Source organism: Electrophorus electricus, chromosome 12 (assembly GCF_041902795.1).
Source record: "Electrophorus electricus isolate QZ-2024a chromosome 12, ASM4190279v1, whole genome shotgun sequence".
Taxonomy (NCBI): domain Eukaryota; kingdom Metazoa; phylum Chordata; class Actinopteri; order Gymnotiformes; family Gymnotidae; genus Electrophorus; species Electrophorus electricus.
Window position 1 is genome coordinate 9,614,846 of NC_137508.1, and position 20,421 is coordinate 9,635,266.

The 20,421-nt window shown below is 42.5% G+C and overlaps 1 protein-coding gene across 18 annotated transcripts in view; it reads left to right on the forward strand.

The window, feature by feature from the left end:
- kcnma1a (potassium large conductance calcium-activated channel, subfamily M, alpha member 1a) overlaps positions 1 to 20,421 on the forward strand; it is a 132,090-nt gene that overhangs the window by 100,373 nt on the left and 11,296 nt on the right. For 6 of the 18 annotated variants that reach the window (XM_081725102.1, XM_081725107.1, XM_081725104.1 and 3 more), the window contains 7 exons: positions 2,196 to 2,228; positions 2,655 to 2,735; positions 6,734 to 6,827; positions 13,066 to 13,189; positions 13,801 to 14,025; positions 14,553 to 14,745; positions 18,749 to 18,862. In XM_081725102.1, coding sequence (XP_081581228.1) covers positions 2,196 to 2,228; positions 2,655 to 2,735; positions 6,734 to 6,827; positions 13,066 to 13,189; positions 13,801 to 14,025; positions 14,553 to 14,745; positions 18,749 to 18,862 — 864 coding nt within the window. Of the gene's footprint in view, positions 1 to 2,195; positions 2,229 to 2,654; positions 2,736 to 4,418; positions 4,731 to 5,416; positions 5,450 to 6,733; positions 6,828 to 13,065; positions 13,190 to 13,800; positions 14,026 to 14,552; positions 14,746 to 18,748; positions 18,863 to 19,730; positions 19,815 to 20,421 lie in introns of all 18 variants that reach the window. The other 12 variants (XM_081725109.1, XM_081725110.1, XM_081725114.1 and 9 more) reach the window with 6 other exon arrangements.

Genomic DNA, 20,421 nt, shown 5'->3' on the forward strand with positions numbered 1-20,421 from the left:
GCCATCAGTACATCTGCAGAGCTCAGCACACTATTAAGAGGTGTTTGATACCACTGAACACGGTGAGCAGCGGGAGGCTGCTTTCGCTGTAAGTTACGGTGACAATTACTGTCCCTCTGCTCTTCCTGCTGAGACTTATCCTCTCATTACACAGGATTTAAAGAGTCTAAATGGTGCCGCACATCTCAGAGAGCATTCATTCCCATTTTGGACATAATAGCACCTCCACAGAAGCTTGGCTATGGATGTTTTGTAAGCAATGGCCAATCTTCCAGAGAGAGATAGGAAAGAGATGACTTCATTCTGGCCTTGAGGGCAGAACTTAGTTTCCTTCCCACCAGCTCTGCTCTGTGTCAGGCGTCAAGTAGGATTTGGGAATCCAGGTGGGGGGCGGGGTCATAGGAGGGGCTGGCCTAGAGAGACGATCCTGTCTACTGTGCGTGGAGCGCGCTTCAGCAGAGCCGGCCCTTATGTGGCCTGACACAGAAATTATGTTTGCATTTTCGTTTCCCCTGCACTGCTGGTGCATCAACAAACTCAGTCTGACAGTTCCTTCCCAGCAGGCAGGGGCAGGGCCAGCCAGTCACTCTAGCGTCCAAGCCATGCGCTGAGCCGGAGAGAGGCCACCTGCCCATACGGCCTGCTCTTCCCGCATCCGCAGATCACAAGCGACAGATGCCATGCCTGGCGCAAGGCCTCTGCTTGAGCTGGTGTGGCAAGGCCGCACCCTACACCTCCACCCTGACCTTTATGCCGTCCCATATGGCTCCAGTGAAGGAGATGGATACAGAGCTGGGCGGAGCATGGCACGCAGCCACACTGCCCGCCTGCACCGCTGCATGCTCAACGCCGCCATCTGCTCCAAACGCAGCATGCTAGATGTTTCAATGACTTGCTTGTTGCATGGGATGTGTATGCCGCATAATACACATACTTAATGGGGGGTTGTCCCATGATAAGAACAGTATGGTTGTATTGGGTCGTTCAGAACAGATAATGTCTCATTGTTGAATATAGTCAACAGAATTTCTGGAGGTGAAACATCTACCATCGCCTTCCTATTTGGGGAGGCTGTATGACTGCGCTTGCTCTCGTCCTTTAGAGAACTGCATTTTGATCAGACCAGATGGAGTTGATCTTTGTTTCCATACCATTTGCGCAGTGTGACTTAAGTGCTTCATGTCTCCTATACCGTAATTAATATCAGTAGTGTCATTAAACCATGTGTAGTACAGTCTGTAGGGTGAGTGTAGTCTAGAAGATTAGTTCAGTCTATAGAGGAAGTAAAGTCTGTTGGAAACAGTCTGTAAGGTTGGTGCAGGTTGTAGGATTAGAGCATTCAGTAGGATTAATAAAGTGTCTAGGGTTACTGCAGTCTGCAGGGTTAATATAGTCTGTAGAATTAGTGAAGTCTGTTGGCTACTACAGTCTGTAGAGTTCATAAAATCTGTGGGGTTACTGGAGCCAGTGGGGTTAGTGCAATCTTTATGGTTAGTAAAGTCTGTGGGGTTGCTGCAGTCCTTAGGAATACTGCAATATGTAGGATTGTAAAGTCAGTATGTAAAGTCGGTGTGATCAGTAAAGTCTCTAGCGATAGTAAAGGCTGTAAGATTGCTGCAATCTTTAGGGTTACTGCAGTATGTAGGGTTGGTAAGTCTGTAAGGTTCCAACAGTCTGTGAAGTTAGTAAAGTAAGTAGTATTCCTATGCTGTCTGTGCTAATAGTGAAGTCTATAGGGTTCCAGTAGTGTAGGGTTGTAGTGTAGGGTTCCAGGGGAGTTAGTAAAGTCTGTAGGGTTGCCGCAGTCTTTAGGATGACTGCAGTCTGCAGGCTTCATAGCTGGGTGTTGTGTAAGAATATATGAAAAAAAAGTGAAATACGATGCACGAGCAATGGCAGAACAGACTCTGCTCAGTTCCTTCACGTCTCTCTCCCGACTCCCTTTTATTGTCCCGTTTTATTCTCATTTTGACCATCAGCATCATCAGCATCACCATTCTCATTTGGGCTTTGCTTTTTGTTTGAAATGCAGTTGTTCATTTAAACCTAAATGTCTCACTATCTGAGCTGAGTGATCTAAGTGTGTCTACTGTTTCTCACCCTCATCGTCTCTCTTTCTTTCTCTCCCTTCCTCCCCTCCATCCTTTCATCCCTTCCCCCTCCAAACCCCTCATTCGTCTCTGCCCTCTCCTCAGCCAAATATAAGTTTAATGGATATGTGCGATCACGTAAGTGTGCTCCTCTGTTTTCCACATTACCCCTCAGTGCTACGCCTCGTGTGTCTTGCTCTCCTCGTGCAACCTGGCTGCTACACGTTCATGCCTTTGATTTGGCCCCCTGAAGCATCGCTCTACAAAGTTGCCATCTTTAGCTTTCTGTAGATGCCTGGAGATTGATATGCGCTAGTGATGACAGGTGTGCAGCACCAGACTGCAGTCAGATGCACCAGAGTGACTCTTTGCTCTGTAACTTTAAAACATGTGCAGGGGAAAGGTCAGGTGCTGATGGAAGGAACACATATGAAATCCAGATGCTGTATAAAGAGTACTCTGTCCTTTTGAGAGATGATTTAAGAGCCTGTAACGCTATCAACTTCATACATAGCGCACATGTTCAGAGTTTGAAGTGATGTGTTTGTGTTGTGCTGCCTTTAGCAGCAGATGGCGCTACAACTCCAGGGAAAAAGGGATGTGAAAGCGAGGCCAGGATTCGATTCAAAACAGAATGCGTTTTAGGTAAATATCTCACTGTTTAACACAGAGGCAGAGCACTGCTTTGACTATAAAGTAGGAAGTTTAAGTTTAATTTTATACTTTATTTACCTTATCTTAATTTTATATTTTATTATTAATTATCATATGCTCAAAATATGCATTACAAATAATACTTGTATGCATTTATTTAATATATGCATTAAATATGTGTGTGTGTGTGTGTGTGTGTGTGTGTCTATATATATATATATATATATATATATATATATATATATATATATATATATATATATATATATATATATATATATATATAACTTTGATAGTAGTAGTAGTAGTAGTAAGAATAATAGTAATAATAATATGGATAAAATCCTAACATGTGTAAAATACTGGCATCAACAAAGATTTTAAACTGGCTCTTCCCATAGTTTCAGCTCACCACTGCCTTGATAAGGGCTTGCAATCACAGTTCTTCACAGCATTTGCATTTCAGGAAGAGACAGTTGCCGTCTGGATTATTGTAAATCCACAGTGAAAGTGGCATGGCGAATGCTCCTTGTGTAATGCTGCGTGTGTTTGACAGGGGCCAGATGAATCCAGGAGTTATCTGTGGCGGCCTTTAAATCTATGCGGCAGCTGACGGCAGAAATAACCATCTATTTATTGCTCAGAGCTAGGTTTGGGGAGCAGGCGGAAACTGCTTTTCCACTTACTCCACATATTGGCTAACCTTTTGCCTTTCGCATAGATGTCATTAGGTTGCAGTCTATGGACTCTGGTGGCCAGTGGTGTGGCTGATAACTCCCAGTGTGAACCCCTTCAAGTGCTCCTTGAACCCTGCTTGCTCTAACAGACCTGGAGTTTGCCTCTTTCGCATGATTTATCCGGTTGTTGTTCAAGCCCGTGCACTTTTCCAGTAGATGCATCAATTAAAGGGTTAGCTGTATTGTTTTATCTCAGTACCAGGTGATGCTGTCTATTTCCACAGACTTGTAATTAACTATTCTCACACCTGTGGTTTGTGTATGTGTCACCTGTTGAATTTGTTAAGAAAATAAAACACATGCACTGCTGTGGAAATCGTGTGCATTTCTACCTGCCTGTGCTGGTTCACACGTTCCTCTCAGGGCTAGCATGCTGTGCTTTGTTCTGCTGTGTGGACCAGTGAGAGGGAAGATTGTAATTAATTCATGTTCGGTAGCAATGGCAAAGTAAATGTCATATTCAACACTTCATTTTAAGCACATGCCAAGTGGTTAAGTGGTATTTAATAAAACCAAAGTGTCATTGTCAATTATTTAGAAATGTTATAGCAGCCTTTATGACACAAAATGCTAAAAGCCAAGCCACAAACCCACAGCCCTAAAGAGTCAGAAATGGCCCAGCAAAGGAAATCACCATACCCTGTTTTACCATCACCATCCTGTTTATCATTTGATTCTCAAACAGTGTAGCAATTCATTAAACACAGTACAATGTTTTAATATTAAAATGCAATATTATAATCTTAACCGCAATAATGTATTATGTCCGCATTTTGTATTATGTTGCAGAGTTTACTAAAGCCCTATTTCATAAATGCATTAATTCTTGAACATGTACTACTATAAAACTAGTAACCTTTAGGAGAAAAGTTTTCTTGTCTTTGTTCTGGGATAGTCACCAGCCCTCTTATTGTTTTTATGTTCTATTGTTTGACAGTAAAGGAGGAAGTAAGGCCCACTTTTCAAAATCAGCCCATTAAAGTGGCTAGCAGTGTGGCTGTCCCAAAGGCACTTCCTGTCTGCGCTGCTGCCGCCTGCCCCTGGCCTGCAGAGGAGTGTCCCACCGTGGCTGCCGCCCCTCTCGTTAATAACCGTAAAGGAAGCCTGCTCCCTCCATCCCCGCCCCTGCGCCGACAACTCAGCCTGGCTGGCCTGAACCGGGCCTGCAGCCTGCCGGGGAAATATCGCTACCAGCTCAGCTGCTCGGTGCTCTCCTCCACCCTCTTCTCCACACGCTCCTCCACGCTCTGTAGGTGGCCTCCTTAGCAGGCTGCATCAGTCCTCAAGCCTCGTGCTCCTCCCTCTCGGGGTCTCTGCAGGCATGGTAGTGTGCATGAAACACAGCTCTCAGCTTATGTACCCAGCCCCCACACTCCAACGGCTACGTTTAAGTGTGTGTGTGTGTGTGTGTGTGTGTGTGTGTGCACGTGTGTGCGTGATTGCATGTTTGCTCTGTAGAAGAAGTTGCCAGGATTATCAGAAGGACTAGAACAGGGGGACAGATTAGGTTACAAAGAGATATCTGAATGGTAGACAGGGTGTGGGCTGGACTGGCTGTTTACGGCTTCTGTGCTCTGGCACCACCTAAGAGTAAACCACACGTTTAAAGTTGCATTAGCCTGTTGTATTCTTAAACCAGCAGAGACGGACACCTAGTCAAATTGTTTCGGCCACTGATCCAGGAGAGCTCCGGCTCTTGTTACAGGCAGTGACGAGCGGCAGTCGTGTGTCGTTGGTCTGATCCCATTTTGACTGAAGCTCTAAAAGTGCTCTAGTGTAATTCCGAGCAAGCAGGGACTTGCTGCAGGTCCAGCTATCGCATGGTTAAGCCTCGTGCTGAAGGGCAGTGGTGTACTTCATCAATCTGCTGTGGCTCATTTGCAGAAGCAGGGACAGCAGTGTAACCCAGTCAGGCCACTCACTCCTCGCACGCAGCAGCCAAACTAAGGGCCAGGCCACCTTCGCCCTACAGACCGTGATATTTTGAAAGTTGATTAGTGGTTCGCGTTGCTCTAGCAATTGTGTAGTTGTAAATGTCAAGCGATGACATTTGGTGTATACCCAGGCAGAACATTTTTAATTTGCCTTTCTTTCATTACTGCAATTAGATGGCAGGGAAACGAGGGGGCATACTCATAGGCTGTACATATTGTGCAGGCACTGCTTGCAGTGCCTGTGTATTTTGCACTAATTGCATGCTGCAGTTGTGATCTCCAGCTAAAGTATTTGTGTACGTTTTTGAGTGTTTCAGTTTGAATATGAGTAACATCATTGACTCACTTTTAAAACTATTTCCCAACTGCTCATATTCTCAAATACATAGTCTAGCACTGGAGACAAAAAACGACATTCATATCAGATGGATTGTTATTAGACATTATTATATTAAAATGTTGTGACATTGTTATTTTTGTAGTGAATAATAATAAAGATTTATTTTTTTAAAAAGTACAGGAAAACGTATATTGTTGTATTATTTTAAAATGAGTATTTGCACTGAACACAATGGACATTTTCACCTCAGTTTTATGAGCCAAGCTGTAGACCTGCTCTGGCAATGTATATTGTTGCTATTACGTTCGACATGGCAGAGTGTGAGGCGCTGATCCAGCCTTTCAGGCACCTCCACTGCTGTGTTCTGTAGGAGGGGTGCTTGGGACATTCACGGGCCCCTCAGTAATTTCCTGTTGGAGTGGCATCTCAGCATGCAAAGCCACTCTGTGGGCTCGCTCCATGCCTGTTCGCTCAGAGGAGCACCCACTCATCAGTTCCTACCCACCTGATGTGGATCGATTTTGCTATGTAGTGATGCATTAGAAATGTGCAAATTAGTACATTTTTCCCACTTCTTAATTTTTTTTTCTCTTTCTGTCATTGATCTAGCCCCCTGTCCTTCACACAGTGACAGTGAGGTACAGTCATACGGTACTGAAGCAGACTGCTGTGGGTCAAGCTCTTCTCACACACCCAAATAACACTCTCACATCTACTTTTACAAATGGAGCAGAACAAGGTGCTCAGTATTAATTGAGCTCATGTCTTAACGAGTGTCCTTCATGGCTTTTTCTTCCTCCCTGAAATGTACCTTTGTCCCTACTAATGCTGTTCTCTTTCTATTTTTGGAGGTCCTGTCTGACTTTTTGTGCAATGATTGATTGAGTGTTGGCTTTTGTGCTCTTTAATATGTCATCTCCAGCACACAGTTACAGTCCCCGCTGTCCACAGGCTGACACTCTTTGCATGTGTTTGCAGTCGAAGACGAGCATCCATCAACACTGTCGCCCAAAAAGAAACAGCGCAATGGAGGCATGCGAAATTCGCCCAACTGCTCGCCCAAAGTGATGAGGTAAGACATCGATTTCAAGAACGCTCCCTCCAGCCTTCAAAAGGAGAGAGAGAGAGAGAGAGAGAGAGCACACGGCAGAGAGACAGGAAGGATGGTGGTGGGATGGTGTGAGAGGGAGGAGTGGCGCGGGAGAGGAGAGGAGCCCTCTAAGACTCAGGCGTTTAAGCTGTCAGCCTGTCAGTGCTTAATGATAGAGCTGAAATATTTCTGTCATGAAAGAGGCTATGAAAAGCTGTTTGAAAAATACTCTTGCTTTAAAGTCTCAGCTGTCACCCCCACCCCCACCCCCGGTCTCGTCCACATGTAGTTTTTAAACAGCGGTGGCACTAATGACAGCGCCAACCAATCAGAGATGGGCGCGTGGTTACTTAGCCTCAGGCTCTTCATCTATTGTAGGAGCTCCAGTGAGTAGTGGTTTGGTACTTAAGGCCATATGTGAGATGTATCATTGCAATCAAAAATGAATTCAAATATTACCTTCCTTTTATCCTGTCTGGAGGAATTAAAAAGCTGCTAATTGATTTTGGCTGATAAAAGGGCTTGCTCTCTGCCCATGTGTCCAGGAGACAGAGACTTGTATGCAAAAATGCACAGACAGGAATGGCCGCTCCCGATCAGCCAACAGTGTGAAGTGTGAGATTCAGGAGAACAAGACAACTTGCTACCAAGTTACACTGCCATATCATTTAGTCTGATTGCTTTGGATCTCATATATATTTAATAAGTAGTTTTCCCCCGAATATTCAGCAATTGGAAACGTTGGTTTAATATACACTTATTAACTTAGATAAAAAAATTTAAAAAAATTCAATATCATATGTTACTGTTATAATTTAACATTATTTTCTTAGATTAGATTTATATGATTTAGATTACAATGGTTTTAGATCATTTTTATATGCATCTCTCCAGATTTTCTTGAATTGGTCTATGTACTGTTATTACTTAGCATTGCTCACATTGTTCTCTCTTCTTCCACTGCCTTAACCTCCCCTACAACAATGATCCAAATAAAAATGCATGGAATTGAATTCATTTTTTATCATGTTTCATATGTTCATGAAATGAAATTTAGCTTAAAATAGATACAATTTCATCAAAACACACATACTCTCACTCACTCTCTCTCACAAACACACACACACACACACACACACACACACACACACACACACATACAAATACATACGTACACACTTAGTAGCCAACATGTTCTATGTTGCCTTTGTCTTAGCTTCACCTAAATCATCTTCCACCCAAATGCCCAACACATATCCCCCAAAAGAAAATCCCCCCAGACCAGTACAGCACACAATGCGGTGTCAGCCACACAGGGGAACCCTTTAGAATGTTTAAGTGAGAATGTGTAAGTGAGAATGTTTAATCTGCCCTTGGTTATAAAGACTAAGCATGAAAAAAAGAACAAAAAACGGAACGAAAAACTGAAAGGAAGAAAAGGAGAAATTGGCACGCTTCCAGTGATCCGGCTGCTTAGAAGGAGGTTTAGTTTTTAGTTCTTAACTTTAACCACAAAACAGTTTTTCTGCACTGAGCTGAAGCCCCCCATTTGCAGTGTAATGTATGCATCTTCTCTTTGATCTGTGACTGATAATAATTCTTGGGAGTTATTTACCCTGTTTTGAAATGCTTCAAAGCAGTGTCAAAGTTTTCTGTGCTTCAGGGTGCCTCTGTATGTAGCTGGCTCTTGGGTGCTGGATGACAGGTCTTCTGTTCTAGGTGTAGGCTTTTCAAGTCATAGCCCTGCAGCTAAACATCAGATTACCAAATGCAGACCTGTGGACTTCTTCAGCCGCTGACCTCGCTGCCAATGTACCATGCGTTAACTACTTCACCTTCAAAAGGTGAATTTTAGGCATCATGTAAAGTGATTGTTTAAGGTAGCCTTAGGGATTCTTTATTCTACAAGCTGGGAAGGATAAAATTGTGAGTGTATACCATATCAAGTATGTTTTTTACACGCTTCTGCGCCTCCAGGCCGTCGTAAATAAATAATGATCAACAGATTGGCTGTGGGTTTTTGAAAAGCATGCCTTTGTCAGTTTGCATGATGGGTAAAATTTTCAAAGCAAAAGGCTCCTTTCATAGGCTGTTGGGTAGGGATTGGCGAGCTGTGGCTGGCGAGTGAGGGGCTGGAATAGCTAAACACTGTTTGAAAAGCAGCTAAGTCCGACTCTGAGGGTAACTCCGGCTCCGTTTCAAACTGCCTCTCTCCCTCTCCAAAAGCACATCTAGGCCACTGCTCTGGACACACCATTTAAAGTATAAACTTTCTTTTATTTATAAGCTACATGGTATTCTTCTGAGAGGAATTTCTTCTGAATGCATTTCAGCCAAAAGCACCCCTTTCTTTTTACGAGCTGAGACGCTCATATGCTGTACGTTCTTCATCCTTCGGTCTTGTCTTCGGGCTTTAACAGACAACAAGAAACCCACTCATGCAGAATCTGACTAAAGGCTCTCTGCTACATTCCGTGCCTTTTTTGCGTAAATATAGATGGCTTACTTTAAATCAGATGTGCCACTCAGGCAGTGTGGTGCACTTGGGTGCTCCTGCACGCATGCCCCTCGCCGAAATTAGCGCAGTTCGCTGCGCCTCTCCGATAGGGCAGAGACATGTGTAATTGTGGCGAGGTGGCGGCGCGTTTGCTGCGATCCCCAGCCGTGGCAGTCGTGTCATGTTGCTGGCTTGGAGTGGCGTGGAGTGGAGTGTTGTTCTGTGTGACTGGCAGGCTCTGCTGACAGCGGCTGAGCCGCAGCTAGCCAGGCAGAGGTGTGCAGTGGCAGTCAGTGCGTGTAGGGGAGATTGAAGTGACAGGGGTTTGTGGAGTGAGTGGTGAAACATGCAGCATATAATGAAATATTCAGATGGGGTGTAAAAACGCTAAATGTTTTCGCTGTTATTAGCACCTGCCCACAGCCCGAGCTCGTCAATGGGAATATGCTAATTGAGAGGTTTTTAAAGTGATATTTTCAGAAATCAAACATTATTGCAGTGTGGACTGAGGGAAGGGGTGTTGGCAGTTCAAACCTAGTCAGGAGAGAGAGAGAGAGAGATAGATTGTTTTTAGTTATCATTCTGTACATCATATCATCAGAAATTATTTTCTCTGCACACTATAATTATCATCAGCCACTAAATTGTTTCTAAACTATGTTTTGCCTAATTGGAACAAGGTCTATTCATATGCTTTAAATGTTATTGATGTAAATTAATTTGCTTGAATCATTAGGCAAATATTTGAATTGAGGGTAAGGTCTCATCATTCATTATTCTGGAAATTAATAGAGGGGCAGTCAATGACATAAAAGAGCAAGCATGGTTGTCATAATATTCTGTTGTTTTTTGTCACTTGAACAACATCACATGCATGAAATAAGAGACATTCACTGCAGTGGCAAATTCATAAGATGGGAACACATAACAGGTGAACAAAACAGCACGAGGAAACAGACTTTAGTCAAGTAGAAAGTAACTGGCAGAGATGCAGTAATGGTGTAATAAATTAAGGAATGAAAGCGTGAACACGCACCACCATATAGACACATCAGCAGAGTTTTCTGGAAATTGTTTTACTCATCCGTGCATGAGACGTTTGCTGCCAGCACTTTTCTGCTGTTTTTTTTCTTTCCATTTTTGTTATTCCACATTCTTAAAGCAGAGGCATTTTAGTTAGTTTATTTAAATGAGCGGAGAGGTTTATTTTTCTAGAGGGCTGAACTCTCATAATGCTGTTGCTCCCATTGTATCATTCAGCCTAATAGAGCCAGTGTTATGCTGTCCTAAGGAGCGGAGTGGGAATAGACCTTGTATACTTGGGTATATGATGTGATGTGATTTTTTACTATTTTTATTTTTTTAGTAAAATATTTAAATCTAAAGTATCAGTACAGACTGCTTTTAGACAGAGCCATCTTTAGGACAGTTCCTCCTCTGGTTTAGGGGAAAACTCTTACACTGATGTTAGAAAAGCAGTTTATAGGCCTTGTTGTGTAGGCCAGGGGGAAGACCGGTGTAGCAGTCCAGTCTGCCAGTGATGAACACTGGTTGATACAGACTAATGTGAGTTTGAGGGAATTACTTATGAAAGCTGTGTGAAAGTGTTCACAGAGGAGGAGTGTGTTCCCCTTCAGCCGGCGAGCCGTGAGGAGGCCGAGCGCTCTGGCCTCGGGCTATTAGCTCAAAGGCAGACTTTCCTACCCATGCTGCTCCGCGCCTCGCTCCGCACCGTGCCTCGCTCCGCACACTGTTCCACGCACGCCTGTTGACGTCGTTATGGTCTCTTGACGTGTGTCCTGTGGAATTTCTCCCAAAGTGCTCTCATAAATGATGGAATCGCACAGAAACGTGTGATGGACGTTATGAGGCCAAATGCATGAAAAATGTCATATGCTACCATGTTGGTTTTGACACAGTACAGCTGAAGTAATCAGGCATGTGGTTAGGTTTTTATGTTTCTGCTGTGATTTATTACATTTTAAATTCCTTAATAGGTTATCTGTTATTAATATGTGTCAAGTGGGTTCTATGCCTTATGAAATGTTGGGATCAGCATTAGAAATCCTATGGTGTGAAACATACAGTGGAAAAATAGTTATGACCGTAATGATGAGAAATGTGGTCGTGAGAGGTTGTAATGCTGCTACAAAAAGCCCTCAAATGGCAGCTATGTGCGCATTTGTCTTTTTTCCCCCACTAACTCCAACCATGCAATGTCCCCATATACATGGAGGAAAGCCTGTCTTCCTCTGGTACAGAACATCACTTAGGATTGCTTTCGGGCCAGTGCAGTGATCCGGTGCACTAAATTTACGCCAGCTCTAGCGTCAGAGCTAACAAAGTAGCAGGACCTTTTTCATGGTCACTGTTCCACCAGATCAGCCTCAGCCATGCAGCTGCACTGCCTGTAGTTTAGCCTGTTTGGTCGTGACACTTTTCTGAAACATTAATGGCCTTCAGTTCAGGAGAGCGAAATGTGATTGGGCAAATTCCTAAAATATTTAAAGTGTGGCCCTGTTAAAGCTTTTACTGTTGGACGCAGCTCTTCGGGGGTGGTGCAGGGTAAAAGCCAGTAATTGGCATTCCATTCTGGTGCCACTCAGTCAGCGCGGTGCTCGTGCTCGTTGTCTTACGCTGCAGTGCTGTCACCGGGGAAGGCGCTCTGACGGCAGGCAGCGGGACGCAGTGCACTGCGGGAATCTGCTCTGACACTGATGGGCCTTGTCACCGCAGAGCTGCTGGACTTCCAGTGCAGGGGCTGCTGCAGAGATGTACCCTGGGACGGCCTTTTGATTAATGTCACTATTAAAAGATAAGATACCTCCTCAGAAGGAAACCCTTGTCTTGTACATATTTGCCGTAACCATGATAAGGTTTGTTTACTGTCGGTACCAAAGCTCTTGTTAGTGATAAAGGCATTTGCAAGAACAATGCAGAGCATCCAGCTGCCTCAAATTACGCTAGAGGTCACTACCATGTGTAGCCGTGATCTCCTAAAAGCCTTCACAAACTCTTGCACAGTGGCATAACTAACCTGCAGACTCGTTCTCTGTGGTTGTTCTTTGTGGTTGTTGTGCATATCCTGGTCATTCATATTGAAGAGCATTTATTATGTCCAGTGCTTAGTTAGAGTTAGATGGGGTCCATTCATCTCCCTCAGAATTTTGCTAAACTCACCACAGGTCAGAATTCACCTCGGCATTACAGTGTATTTAAGTAATGATTTTTTTTTTCTCACTTTGGTAACTTAGATTACTCCTAAAATGTGAATTTTATTAACCTTTAGGAAATGTGTATTTATTTTTAATGTATTATAAGGAATACTATATAGTGTGAATAATATAGTTCACCCATGTATGAAAATGAATCACTGCTATAAACTCATTTTTGTATGTAGTTTTAATATTTATGTAGTTTTAGTATTTACATTTTAAACAATTACAGTGAATACAGTGAATAAACAATTACAGTGAATACAATAATAATTAAGACCGTTCCTATGGCTTAAAAGTAGGTTTTTCTTCTCCAATGGGCTAGCAGCACCTGCGGCTAGACTGCTGTGAGAGGAAAGCGAGACAGCTTGAGACTGCTGCAATCATGAAAATGAGACAGAAATTCAATCATCTTGAGCTCTGCGAGCATTTTATTGCATGTCTCTCTTGTCCTGTGATCTTGAGGGTAATGTTATTTTGTGTGTTGTCTCTTCTCTTGCCTGTGTAGACATGACCCTCTGCTTATTCCGGGAAATGAGCAGATGGAGAGCATGGATGTTAATGTGAAGAGATATGATTCCACTGGAATGTTTCACTGGTGTCCATCCAAAGACATAGAGAAGGTTATTCTGGTGGGTACTGTTCTGCACTACACACATATCACAGACCTGACACATGTCTGCTAATTGAAGTGGACGAGTAACATTACACACGTACACACGCATGCACACATGCAGAAATGCAAGAGACCACTGTGAGCCCATTCTGTTCCTAAGAAAGTTTATGTAGTCCCTTATGTGAAATAAATCTGAAGTTGAGTTAGAGAGTAAACTCAAATATGTGAGTTTAGTAACCTTTCTTAAAATCTTTCTTTGATTGTCCTTACTTGTTTATTTTATGTAGAGAAACTATCCATTGTTCTTTTCTATTTCTCATTTAGTCAGATTCAAATGATTAAAGTCACATTTCACTTGGAACATGCATTTATATTTAGGCATGTATAATACCCAAAGGAATCCTATTTTCATTCTCTTTTAGAGTTTACACTTTCCCCTAACAACAGTTTCTCTCTCAGACTTTCTGCTTGTACATGCTTTAGCTCCCTTGCTCTCTAACCCTCTTACTCTGTCTGTCTGGTGAATTGACTGACAGACTGGAGGACTGGCTCTTAGCTCAGAGCAGCTTCTCTTTTGGCTGGTCGCTTGTGATGGTGTTGCCTTTCTTTTTGGGTTTCTCTCCACAGACACGAAGTGAGGCCTCTATGACAGTTCTGAGTGGACATGTCGTGGTCTGTATATTTGGAGATGTCACGTCCGCTTTAGTAGGCCTAAGAAACTTGGTGATGCCTTTAAGAGCGAGTAACTTCCATTACCATGAGCTGAAACACATTGTGTTTGTGGGCTCACTGGATTACCTGAGGAGAGAATGGGAAACTCTACACAACTTCCCCAAGGTCTCCATCTTACCCGTGAGTACACCACAAATGCACTCAGACAAACAGGATGACACAAAGTGAGTTTTTAAACAGCACAGCAATAAGCCTGCTTTGGGAGATAAACCTGAATAATGTGCGCGTTGAATGCATCGAATCTCTAGGCAGTCGCTCTCTCTGTGCTGATGCGTCTCTAGGCAGTTTCTCTCTCTGTGCTGATGCGTCTCTAGGCAGTCTCTCGCTCTCTGTGCTGATGCGCTCCTGGTGCCAGGTTCTCTCAGCGATTGTGTGAAGCACTGGCCCAGCTGCCTGCTTTAGAGCTCGTTATCACTGGTTTGACTGAATATTAAAAGTGGACCCAAAACGCCGTCAGCAGTGGCTACCCTTTAGATTAGAGAACATCTCCACATCCCCCAGTGCATAGTTAGATCAACTGAATGTCACTGCCTTGGAAAAAAGTATACTTGTTAACTAATTTCCCACAGCTCCACAGTTCAATCTTTAATTTGTTTTTCTCCATCTTTCTCTCTCTCTCTCTGTCTTCCTTTCTCTCGTGGCTGAAGGGTACGCCATTAAGTCGAGCTGATTTAAGGGCTGTCAACATCAACCTCTGCGACATGTGCGTTATCCTGTCAGCCAATCAGAACAATATCGACGATGCTTCACTGCAGGACAAGGAATGCATCTTGGCATCACTCAACATCAAATCTATGCAGTTTGATGACAGCATTGGGGTCTTGCAGGCTAATTCCCAAGGTAAAGAGTAGCACAGGACACTTCATCTCACAGCCTGAGGGGACTTGGATGGCAGCTAGAATGTCCCTCCGCAGCATCAGTCTGCTAGGTTGCAAAACTTGCTGATTGCTATGGGCTTTAAAAGACAAAAGGGCCCCTAGTCATCTCCTAGGAAACCTAAAAGAGGCATTTCCAACAAAAAACAAAGAATGGCTAGATTACAAATGAATGACCAAGAGATAAACACAGGAACATTAGAGATTTTTTTTTACATCAATACTATTACCTTACATAGTATTCTTTATTTGTTATACTTCTAGTGTTTACTGAAGTAATTAGTCATCCTTCAGTGTACTGCGACACTTTCCTGGCTCCTTGTGTGCATGTGGGTATCGTCTCCGGTCTAATCAAAGCACTGCTAAACACCCCAAATATCCCATTGCAGACTGTGCAGTATTTGCCTCCATTAGCAGGGCTGCGGCAGATTTGTTTGCCGACAAATTGAGTTGAACAGATTGTTTATGCATTCAGATAAACATGTAACCCTCTTGTGCCCATCAGGATTCATCATCATTAAGCAGGCAGTACAAATCAGCAGCCATGCTTCTTCAGCTGCTCTTCATTACGCAAATTACACAGCCCACACAGGCTGGCCCACAACAATTAAGATTTCAGCCGTTACCGAGGTGACACTTCTGCACGGCGAGATGGAGTTGAAGCTCGGAGGTGACAGCATCTGGTAGAGGCGTGCGCGAGAATAAGCAGGGTGTGCTTTGTTGCTCGGTGGTGACTTTTCGTTTGTGAAGACCAGGTTCCCCTCACATGACCGATAATAGACCTAGCATGTCCTGTTTGTGGGAGACACGCAAGATGACACTGTCATTACTGCCCCCTCCAGGAGATCATCGAAATATTTGGCATGAGCTGCAGAAGAGCAGCAGGTAGTGTAGGTTTATTTCATTAGTAGGCTCACAAGTGACGAGAGCTTGTCGAGTCAGTGACCTATTTTGCTATTTATTCAAATAAGATATTTAAAAGTTAATAACAATAGGTAGTACTACATAAACATGTTTTCTGTACGGATGCTTTACTTACATTTTTAAACTTAACACATATTATCAAATATTGCGTACTGATGTTTTTTTTTTCTTTCTTAATATAGGACATGTATATATTTCCCAAAACTACATCATCCTGCAACATTTCTCTACCCCACTGTCAGACAACTTAGCAGCTTAGTGCAGGGTGTTGAATCTGAAGAAAAAGGTGTAAATGACTAAATCAGCAAGCCTATTGCCAGGGGAAAGGTACAGGGAAGTGTAAAGCGAGACATGCCTGAGGGCGTGTGTTTCTGTGGGGGAGGCCCTATTTTCAAGCCCTGCACCCACAGAAAAAAAAGCCATCTATTTAATCACTGCAGACATGACTCAGCTTCGTAGCAGCTTAAAACTTTTTGATAAAATTATTAACCATATATATAACCATTATTATTTGTAGTTGTGGGGGGACAGAGGTATGCAGAAGGTAAGGCAGCTTATATCTATCTATCTATCTATCTATCTATCTATCTATCTATCTATCTATCTATCTATCTATCTATCTATCTATCTATCTATCCATCCATCCATCCATCCATCCATCCATCTGTGTGTGTGTGTATATATGTGTATGTATATATATATATATATATATATATATATATATATATATATACATATACATATATATATATGCGCACACACACATTATTTGAATAAATATATATATACATATATGTACATGTATGTATGTATATATGTATGTATATATATGTATATATATATATATATATATATATATATATATATATATATATATATATATATATATATATATATATATATATACACACATACACACATACATATATATACATATATATACACACACACACACACACACACACACATATATATACATATATATATATAAGCTGCCTTACCTTCTGCATACCTCTGTCCCCCCACAACTACAAATAATAATGGTTATATATATGGTTAATAATTAATTAAGCATTATTATTCCATTATTATTATACCTGAACCATACTTACCAGTGAAGGAAACAATTACAGGACCACTTTAATTTGTTGTACAATGTGTTATGTGCAAAGTGTGATTTAATGGCACATTAGGCTCCATGATAACCAGGTAGCCAGATAGTCAATTACACTGGCTAGTTCCAAGTCTTAATTTCTAATTTGAATATGATGCATGATCATCATTGCATATAGTCTATAATTCATTTAATATATTAATTTAATTTTACACTGTACATATATTTTTTGATAAGTCTGAAAAACTTAGTAACACTGCAGTAGACCTCACATAACCGGGTATATGCTTCTGTAAATGCTAAAGGAGAAGATGAAGGAGAACAGTCCACTGTTCATTTAATACTGTGCACATTTAAAATCGTGTGTGTGTGTGTGTGTGTGTGTGTGTGTGTGTGTGTGTGTGTGTGTGTGTGTGTAACTGTGTGTGTAACTGTGTGTGTGATTGGAGTTAGATACAAGCATTTCAAATTCTTTTAGACCACAAACAAATAATAGTGAGGTTTTCAACATTTAATAATAATAATAATAATATATTTTAAATATTACAAGATATTTCTATTTAACTGATCCTGTTTATAAAATCACCTGCTTGTAAAACAGAATTTCATGACAAATATCATACCATATGAAAACTCTTACAACAAATATACAAATATAATTTCTCATACTTACTCTATGCCTGAGTGTAACTATTATGTAGCCTACACGTTTATTCAAAAAACTAGGGGGGAATGAGTGCATACATAGTATATACAGTAGATTTTAAAGTCCATAAAATATATTTTTGCTGTTTTGTCCTCCATTGTAAAATTGTCATTCAGTGTGATATTTTTGAGTTAATCTAACGGAAAATGGCCTCTCCCACCTAACAGAAACCAGCGCGGATATGGTATGGCCCTGGTGTGAAGCTTTTCACTAGAGCATGCTGTATGCTGCAGTTCAGGTTCATGTTCAATAGTGGAAGTGTTAACGGTAGTACTACCCTCCTGGCTTTGTTGTGAAAAGTGAGAGTCACATTTCACAGACATTACGAAAAGGGTACCCATTTGGTAGTGTAGCTTCCCAGCGAGAAGCTTGACTCGCTCTGTCATTGTTCATGTGATGTGTCAACAGTGTAAACAACAGGAGAATTATTTTGTTCAGAATGTGAAATTTGGGGAAAGTGGGCAAGCGTAGTGTCTCCTTTTCTCGCATCTGCATCTGGTGCAGAAGCGCGCTGAGCGCACAAAATGCCATGCTTCTTTTAAAACTTTGTGACCCGAATCCATTCCTCACATTATGTTTGCCGCTGTTCAGAAAAAAAAGAAAGAAACTATACGCTTGCATTTTTCTCTAGTCAGCACTAAATGATGGATGTCAAAACAGGCCTGATGCATTATGCATATGGCATTACTGATTTAAGGTGTTTACTTGTCAGCTTGAGCAAATGCAAAAGTGTCAAGTCATGTGAATTCATAGTCCTGTCACTGCCGCTTGTATTTCATGGCTCCGAATCGCGTTTTCACATAAAAGGTTTTCAGGATCCACTTCACCAATTTTATGGTAACAAAATGAACAACATATAAAATTTATATCTGCCAGCTGATGGAAGGCAGCAAATGCTAAATATGTCTGCGCTGACCTCTAAAAGGCGCGTTGCAGTGCTACAGTGTTTCAAGGCTGCCGCTGGCGCCCCTGCATGCTTCTCCGACTGCCACCGGCTGCCGCTCCGTGCAGTGCTGCCACTCCTTCCTCTGCAGCGCAGACAGTGCGCTGCTTCCTGTCATGCTCCACTCCTCCTGCTGACACTAGCAGCCAAAGAATGCAGCTAACGCAGTTGCTAATTATACAGATGTCTGCAGCCACTGTGTATGTAACTATTACTATGACATCAGATATTATACACTGATTAGATGGACTGATTGTTTTCCCCTTTCCTGTCTCCTTCAGGTTTCACACCTCCTGGCATGGAAAGGTCTTCTCCAGACAATAGTCCCGTGCACGGCTTGGTCCGCCAGGGTTCTGTCACTACAGGCTCTAACATCCCAATCATAACTGAATTAGGTGAGCAGTGGAGTCATACTGCTACCATGTCAAAGTTGAATGTGATTAGAATCTAAATGAATGCCTGACAGCCACACCTTTATGTCTCAGTGCCATTGTGCCTGATGTATGTCTGTCATGCCATGCATGGTGTCCTGGAATATTCAGCAGAACAGGTCAAAGCCATGTGCTTAACAATAGCCCCTCCGATGCACAAACATAGGGCCTGATTGCAAAGGAGGCAAAAAGCATGTTGTAAAGTGGGTCCATGTATTAATAACAGTGACGGTGGCAGTATTCCCAGGGCAGGGGGACTCATGAAAGTTTCAGATCTCAGAGGGCACTAAAGCATGCGGGACCTGCCACTCCAGCTCTCTGCTGACCCAATTACAGCGCACTACAGTGGAGGGGCCTTTGACGCATCGCACACCTCGCCGCTCCGATTCCAATGGCCGCAGCAATCAGACACCACCCATGAGGCCTTCCAAAATCCCAAATATGATACGCATAATCTCAGTGCTATCAGAGCAGCCTAAAAAGTGAGAAACACCACATGAGCAAAAATGAAAATAGACCTGTTTTAGGTGTTTGCCTACATTTGCCTTTTTTTTTTTCATATACCTTGCCGCTATAGCAACGAAAACCTAAAACCCACCCATCATGGAGGTAGGCCCTGTTTACCAGTTAGGCGCAGATGGCTGATCTCTCTTTCTGCACTTACAGACACTGTGGCTCCCTTGAGGCAGATACTGGACCTTTTTAGATTTCTAATCCCACTGTTGACATGATGACTCTCTCATTTATGCTCTTCCTTTTTTGTCTGCCTTTGAACTTGTTTCAGTAACAGTTCCCCCCCCCCCCCCCCCCAACACTGTTTTATCGTCATTAGCTAAGCCTGGCAAACTACTGCCTTTGGTTTCATTCAGTCAGGAAAAAAACAATGGAATCAACATACAAATGATAACAGAGCTGGGTAAGCGGTGTCTCTGTCCTCTGCTGCGCCGTTGTGCCACTGCCTCCTCCATTGGCTTGTCTTGATTTCTGTGGCTGCAGACGAGGCCTACTCCCATGGCATCACTTTGAACACATTTTTTATTCTCGGTTCTGGTTGAAATTGACTGTCTTGTTTTGGACTTTTTTTTATGATTTTTTTTCCCCCTCCTCCCGCCTCTGTGAGCATCGCTAGGCCTTTGATCACACTAGTCTGTCCTTGTGGCTGCTTCCATAGCATCTCCCTGCAGTTCATTTCTGGAGCCCAGGCTCGTGTTCATCAGAAGCCTGTCTGAAAGACTGACGTTTCTCTTCCACAGCTCACAGGAAGTCTGGAAAGAAATCAAATTCAAAAAAAAAAAGGGAAAAAAAGAAAAAGCCCTGCAGATAAAACCTTCCTTTAAGCTGTTTATTTTTATTTATTTCTTTTGGAGCTGGTCCTAATCTCTGAAGCATACATATTGAAGAGGGGTAACACAAAGCCCCGTGTGAAACTAAACAGAAATGGGTTTCAGCCTCTTTCCTCCAGACACTGGCTACTCGAGAAAATACCCTCAAATACTCACTGCTGCTGTGGTTTAACGGAATAC